This window comes from Sciurus carolinensis, chromosome 1 (genome assembly GCF_902686445.1).
Source record: "Sciurus carolinensis chromosome 1, mSciCar1.2, whole genome shotgun sequence".
Classification (NCBI taxonomy): domain Eukaryota; kingdom Metazoa; phylum Chordata; class Mammalia; order Rodentia; family Sciuridae; genus Sciurus; species Sciurus carolinensis.
In genome coordinates this window covers 97,709,819-97,717,810 of record NC_062213.1, presented here as the reverse complement: position 1 = coordinate 97,717,810, position 7,992 = coordinate 97,709,819, and the positions used below count along the sequence as shown (strand labels likewise).

At 37.7% G+C, this 7,992-nt stretch overlaps 1 protein-coding gene across 1 annotated transcript in view; it reads right to left on the bottom strand.

The window, feature by feature from the left end:
* Them4 (thioesterase superfamily member 4) overlaps positions 1-7,992 on the bottom strand; it is a 28,125-nt gene that overhangs the window by 1,741 nt on the left and 18,392 nt on the right. Inside the window, exon 5 of the mRNA XM_047517783.1 lies at positions 3,790-3,914. Within this exon, the coding sequence (XP_047373739.1) occupies positions 3,790-3,914 (125 nt within the window). The remainder of the gene's footprint in view (positions 1-3,789; positions 3,915-7,992) is intronic.

Genomic DNA, 7,992 nt, shown 5'->3' with positions numbered 1-7,992 from the left:
GCTGGATAACCAGGTCCTCTGCTTCTTGGCTATTTCATGGTTCATTACCACTTCCATTAGAGATAGCCAGGGAAATGAAAAGAAGTAAAATTACTACTGAGCCATCTGGTACCTTTGTGATATGGAAAGGTTTAGTGAGACAGGAATTACAAGTTACAGCCTGGAATGGAGTTATAAATTGACTGAGGATTCAAATTATTCATGATATTCCTCCTGCTCCTTTCATCCATCATTCCTGCAAACAGTTGATACTTAAGGGAAAAAAGAATTTCTTAAGATATGAAAAGCATCAACCATCAAGGGAAAAATCTAATAAATGAGACTACATTAACATTAAAGACTTCTGTCTATAAAAAGATACTTTAAAGCAAAAACAAAAACAAAACAAAACAAAACAAAAACCCTTATATACCAGAAGGAGATATGTGCACCTTATATATCCAACAAAAGTATTAGTCTAATATGAAATACAGAAAGGACTCCTATAAATCAGTAAGAAAACGAGAAAACAGAAAAAGAAGTTGAACAAATTTCACAGAATGGGAAACAAATAGGTCAAGAAACATGGAGAGATACTCAACCCTACTGGGTAATCATGGAACTGCAAATCAACATCATGCTGAGAAGGAAGGAAGGGACAGACAGAAAGAGAAAGTGCCGGGGACCGAAATGGAGAAAATTATATTCCAAGCATGTATGATTATGCCAAGTGAACTCAACTATTATGTATAACTATAATGCATTAATAAAAACATTTTTTAGAAAGATCATACTGAGATATGTCATAACCATTTAATTAGCAAAAATCAGGAAGTCTTTACCAACTGCTGGAGAGGATAGGGATCAAAAGAATATATTGCTGGTGGGAGTGTAGTTTAGTACAGTTTTAGAAAACAAGTTGGCATTTCTTTGTAAGGCTGAACATTCATTACCCTACAACCAGAGATTCTACTCCTAAGTACATGTCAAGCTCCTGCCCCCACAAGAGTGTCTGCAGCAGTCCATTCAAATTGTTGAGAGGCCCACAGTTAAATTCACTGTGTACAGTCACATATGGAATATTATTCAGCAGCAAAAATGAGCACACTTCATAGCCAACAACATGGATGAACCTTAGCAACATACAGCTGAGAGAAAAACACAAACAAAAAGTCTCAGAAAAGCCTTGCTAAGTTGCTGAGGCTGGCTTTGAACTTGCGATCTTCCTGCTTCAGCCTCTGGAGCTGCTGGTATTACAGGCGTGCACCACAGTGCCTGGTCTCCTTAGATATTCTTGATAAAAAAATTTAAAAGCACAAAGACAAGTTCTTAAAATAATTTTTAAAAATGAAAACAAAATGGTAAAATAGAATAAAAAACTCAAAATTCTAGATCCCCTACATCTAAGTAGGAGGAGAAGGAGGAGAAGGAAACAGAAATTAGGTAGGGACAAAATATTATTTAAGAGTCTGATTCCTGTTTGATGGTAGGTCCCAGTGTGTTTCATTTATTATTAAATTTGAAACAAATATATTAGGAAATGAATAAATAAAAGATGACAACTCATATACCAGTGACAACTCTGTGTCTTAGCTCAAGGATTATGACTAATCTAAAGATGTGTATCTAAGGTCCATTAAAATAAAAAGAGCAAAAACAAATGAAAATCACTGGCTATCAAACCTGTCTAAATCTGAAGCTAAGGAAGGTAAAGTTTCACTGGTCCTCACTTACAAAGGCCCTGGTTGATCTAGGAGTTGTACAGTGCTTTAAGGATGCCATCAGGAAGCCTTTCTCCATAAGATTTCTGACAAAACGCCTATAGAGATCTCAGCAGAAAGGGTCCTGCATCTCTAAGATGGAAGTAATACTCTGGGATTTCTTTTCTCCTTGTAAATAAAGTTTTACTTTTATACCTAATTTTGAATTCTATTTCTTAAATTGCATGATCTTTGGACTTCATAAAACCTAGTTCCTCTTTCTGGTAATCCATTACATAACTTCTTTCAAAAGGCAAAAAAGATATTAATCCCAGCTATTTGGGAGACTGAGGTAGGAGGATGGCAAGTTTGAGGCCAGCCTGAGCCTCTTAGAGACCCTGTCTTAAAATAAAAAAATAAAAGATCAGGGGATGTAGCTCAGTGACAGAGTGCCTGCCTGGCATGCCTGAGGCCCTGGGTTGCAACCCCAGTACTCAATGGGGAAAAGGTAAAAAGGGCTGACAGAGGAATCTTCTTCCCAATCCACTGTCCCCTTCCTGTAAGAAACAAGTTATGTGTGTGGCCCTCATGAGATAGTCCTTGCAAGTGCAAGTATATGCCTATTTCCCCTCCCTCCCACTTTTACTTCCTATTTTGAAAAAATTTCAAGATTACAGAAAAAAATGTGAGAATTGTACAAACATGTATTTGCCCTCAAACCACTAAAGAGTAATTTGGCACAATGTGTGTGAAATGACAAATATATAAAGTTATTTGTTACAATACTATCTGCAAGAGTAAAAGATTGGGAAACCCTGCATGCCCAGGGCCTCCAGTCCCATGTAAGCACAAGACTCATTCTATTTTCTCTTTCCATACTTGTAGCTCTTCCCTAACAGTAGGAACCTGGCTCCCATCACTGCTGCCAGTTCACACAGATGCTGTCTTCACTGCTCATGGGCTCAGACACTCATGCTACTCTCCATGGGACACTTTCCTTAACTACCCTCATCCCTAAGGTTATCATGCCCAACTCTACTTAAGTGCTCTTGGAATTCAGGAAGGAAGTTATTCAGGAAGGAAGGAAAGTATGAGGGAAAGTGAAAGAAAAGGGTAACAATGGGAAGAACTTGTCTACTTTTTTTTTCCAATATTAGTGGTAACATATTATGTTTACTGTTCTTCATTTTATGTTTTTCATTTAACATATATGAATGGGATAGCTCCATATCAAAGGGTTTCCCTATTATTATTATTACTATTTTTTGTGATACCAGGGATTGAACCTAGGGGTGCTCTAACACTGAGCTACATCCCCAGCCCTTTTAATTTTGTATTTTGCAACAGGGCCTCGATAAGCTGCTGAAGATCACAGGGCCTCACTAAATTGTTAAGGTTGACAGCAATTGTGATTCTCCTGCCTCAGCCTCCTGAGTAGCTGGGATTACAGGCATGTGCCCTTGAGTTTCCTTATTCTTATTAAACATCACAGTGTTCCTCACAATATTTCTTATGGTACAGACACAATATAGTTTAGGGATGAAATGTAGTCCTTCAACCAGTCTCCTATTGAGGGATGCCTATGTTTTGCCAAGTTTTTGCTATTGCAAGTAATGTTAGAATGCAACAAATGCTGGAACCAGAGGGCAAACTAAGACAATATAGTTTTGCTCACATGTTAGATGGCTATGAGACAAAGTACTAGAAGTGGGACCAAGGGCACAAAACTTTGTAATTTTGATGGATATTGGCAAATAGCCTTTTATCGGCAATGTATAAGAACACCTTTAAGCCAGGCACTGTGGTGCATGCCTGTAATCCCAGCAGCTGGGGAGGCTGAGGCAGAAGGATTTTGAGTTCAAAGCCAGCCTCAGCAACTTAGAGGCCCTAAGCAACTCAGTGAGGGCCTGTCTCTAAATAAAATATTTTAAAAAGGGGTGGGGATGTGGCTCAGTGGTTAAGTCACTAGGTTTAATCCTTAGTACCAAAAAAAGAGAACATCTTTAACTTGTTCTGTAAGTAAAAGACAATTAAGAATTTCTGGGCATCTGTGGGTTATAAAATCAAATCAAACAAAGCCAAAACGGATCCCCAACCCCACTCTTCTTACCTGTTGCCTCTGAGTGTAAGGTCTTCTTATCAACACTTCGAACATTACAGGAAACAAACACTTTCCTTCCTTCAACTTTATCAAGTTGGCTGTCTATCACAACAACAGAACAAAGGGGAATAGGACTGTAGAAGAAAAAACAAATCAGTTTTATCAATGTTATGTAACACTGAAAGATGACAGAGTGCATGACAAAGGTGAACATTTATGATACCTCCTCTCAGCCAGCACTGGCTGCCACAGAGAAAACATTCCTTAAGGGCCCCACTACCACCAGCCTCCTCTCAGGTCTCCTTTCTCTCAAGAACCACTGCTCTTAGGTGGTCCCTGGCATATATCCCAGACTGCCCTTTTGGGCTGAGTTTAAAAGGACAACCAGGGATTCCAGCTGTGATGGCAGAGACTATCTCATTTGTGGATCCAGAGTAAAGTCTGAAGGGGGTCGAAATCCTTTAAAGAAGTGAAAGCAGGGCCATGGGGTGGCCCTCATCAGTTTTTTTCATGCCTCTGTCAAACGCCAAATTTCTCCCCCAATTCCCTTTAGAGTAACTGTCACTAGAAAGACACTAATAACAAATCGTTGGTAACAACATACTGTTCTAAGCCAGTACTGTTTAGTAGAACTTTCTGTAATAATATAAATGCTCCATATCTGAGCTGTTCAACACTGTAGTCACATGTGGCTACTGAACACTTGAAATGTGCCTAGTGTGCGTGAGAAATGGAATATTTAAATTTAATTAATATGTATTTAATTTTTTTCCAAAACTGGGGCTTGAACTCAGGGGTGCTCTACCACTGAGTTACATCTTCAATCCTTCTCATTTTTTGATTTGAGACAGGGTTTTGCTAAGTTGCCCAGGCTAGCCTTGAACTCAGTCTCCTGAATTGCCAGGATTACATGTATGCACAATCATGCCTGGCTATATTTAAATATAAAGAGCTATGTGTGACTACTGGCTATAGTTACTACTGGAAATACAGTACGACAGTGAAAAAGGTATCTCTTGCAAGGAGAAATTTCAGTTGGCAGAAACACAAGGTCCAGCATGGAGATGTGTTTTATACTCCTATAGTACCACCATGTGGATGAAGGAACTACTCCAGGTAGAAAGGGGTTATCATTGTGATTATGCCCCTGCCCAGTATTCCCTCCTGTGACCTTTTAATACTTGGCACTTTTCTAAATCTCTTGATGGAACAACCAAGGTTTGCTCTTTTATAAAGCCAATTCAAGATTTACCAACACCTTTGGGCACTAGGTGTTCTTGACTGTCCAGTACCTCCCTTTTCTATTAACATCAACCCCAGCATTTATCTGTGCCCTACCCCTTACCTCATTCTCTCTTTCACACACTCAAATACCCCTCTCATTGGGGAAACAGCTTGCCCCATTTTGGCCCAAGGAAGGACTGGAGTGGACAGTGCTGTCCCCTATTGGCCATAGTGAGTGGTTGTGGGGGTGAACATAGGGTGGAATAGTCAATTCTGGAACTTGCCCTAGAGTCCTTGGGGCTGGATACTTTTTCTACGGGGGTTGCTAGGCTTACAAGATAGAAGAATGGATGGTGGCCATCGTGCCACTACAGAGGGGGAGGTTGCCTGAGGATGAAGCAGACCCAAAGGAAAGCAAGATTCCTGACTGCATCCTTGAACACCTGCACCCAGCCATACTTGATTCCTCAACTACTTGAGTCAATAAATTCCCTTTGCTGCGTAAGCTAATGTGAGTTAGGGAAGTCTATCCCTTGCAACAGAAAGTCCTTGAGTAGCAGAGAGGCAAAGAAAAAGGAAATAAGAAAATATAAAATAATATAGCAACTATGCTTGTAGAGTATAATTTCTTAACTCTAAGGCACAGATTCATTTGGTAGGCACATTAAATAGGCTTTATATAATTTTCCTTAATCCAGTTTTGCTAGACAATAAGATTTGTATGAGAAGCAGAAAAGTGATAATAAAGATAAAATCAAAATTTAAAAATAAAAGAGAAAAAATAACAGAAAGACTTAAGATGAAGTATGACTGGCAAAAAAGGACACAACTACAGACTTAGCTCAGACGAAAAAAAATTGAGACTGTTAATATATGTTGATATATTCAAAAACTTAGGTGAGAATGGAAAAATATTCAAACAATGTTATTAAAATCAATAGTAGGGCTGGGGATATAACTCAGTTGGTAGAGTGCTTGCCTTGCAAGCACAAGGTCCTGGGTTCAATCCCCAGCACTGCAAAAAGAAAAAAAAAAAAAAAATCAACAGTAAATATTTAGCATATATTTACTAACCCAAAACTCTTGTAGCATTTTACAATACACATAGCCACATAGACTCATACAAGTTTAGACAAGTGGATTTATACTGTCTTATGATGATGAGTGCCTACCCCTGAGTTCTTACCTCATTATGCAGAAAGAATATACAATTTGTGCCCACTTTGATAGTTTAAAACATGTCTGATGAAGCTCAACTTTCAGGAACCAATCAGAAAATATTAGCCTCTACATTATGCATGAAGCTTACCTGAAATCTTGCCTTTCATAAAGAAATAAATAGTATGAATAAGTTGAACTGTATATTTTTTAAACTCAATTGACATTAAGTATAAGGTTACAACAACAAAAAAATTAACAGCAAAGAATTAGAAAGCTTGAATAATTGAATAGGGAAGACAGTGAGGCCCTAAGAAAATAGAGGAGCCACACTGGGAAGTAGCCAGATCTCTTATCACTTCATGGGTAAGTCCCTCGCCAAACAGGATAACCATAAAGGACTATTTTTTTTTTTTTTTTCCGGTGCTGGGGATTGAACCCAGGGCCTTGTGCATGCAAGGCAAGCACTCTACCAACTGAGCTAGATCCCCAGCCCCATAAAGGACTATTAAATAAACAAAAAAGTCTAATAGTTTAATGTAGTAAAATGTAGGGGTGTTACAGTTGCTGTGTAACCCTAATTAACTACAGATTTTAAAGTATTTTCTTACTTTGGACTTTAATGTGGCCAGAGAAACTGTCCTGTAAGATTCTGATTTTTTAAATTTATTGAGATTTGATTTATAAACCAATCCATGACCAATTGTTTAAATGTGTGCTGGGGAAGAAAGCATGTTTTTTTTTTTTTTTCTAATTGATGGATATAGGGTTCTATATTTGTGTAATAAATCATCCTTATCTTAAGATGTGGATTCTCCAAGTAGTTGGGACCACAGGTGGCCTACCTCTGTGCCCGGTTTCTTTTAGTGTTCAAATCTTTTGTTTTCTTTCTTTCTTTCTTTTTTTTTTTTTTTGGTACTGTGACTTGAACCCAGGGATGCTCTGCCAGCTCTTTTTATATTTTATTTAGGGATAGGGTCTCACTAAGTTGCTTAGGACCTCTCTAAATTGCAGAGGCTGGCACTGAACTTGTGATCCTCTTCCTCAGCCCCCAGAGTTGCTGGAATTAACGTATGTGTACCATATGTGGCAAATCTTTTTGCTTTCTAATTTTCTGTCTGCTTGACCTATTGATAATTGGGAATATCATGTTAGGATCTCCCACTATGAATGTGGAATAGTCTATTTGTCTCTATCAATTTTGTTTATGTTTTAAGTTATTTTCTTAGGTATATTCTGATTTAGAATTGTTACTGTTGGCAACTGAGCTGAAGCTGTTACTATTTTGAAGTAGCTTTCTCTACCACTAATATTACTTCAAAAAAAAGCAGTTTTAGCATTAAACCAGAATGTGATGTGCATAAGCAATCTGCTAAAAAAAAAAGGAAAAAAGGTAAAGACAGAGAGAAATCTCACCCTTTTACATAAGCAAGCAGAGACAACCCATTATGTACATTTTTAAAAATTGGTGCATTATTGATTCATTATGCCACAATCATGCATGCACATAATTTGATCAATCTTATTCCTTAGTACCTCTCGCCTTTCCCTTCCTTCTTCTCTCCCCTAATCTGCTTACACTACAGATATCCTATTATTTTACTGTTATTTTAATTAGTATGTTATAATTTTATACATATATTTGTGTGTGCATATATACACAAATATATATACAAATACACACACACATATGGGATTCACCTAATATTACTTTTTTGACAATTTATTATTTTTTTTGCTACCTCAGCTTTATTTTTCCTAGCATATTTTCCTTCCTTTTAAACTTTCTGTGTCATGTTTTAAATATGTCTCACATAAACAGTTTTTAGT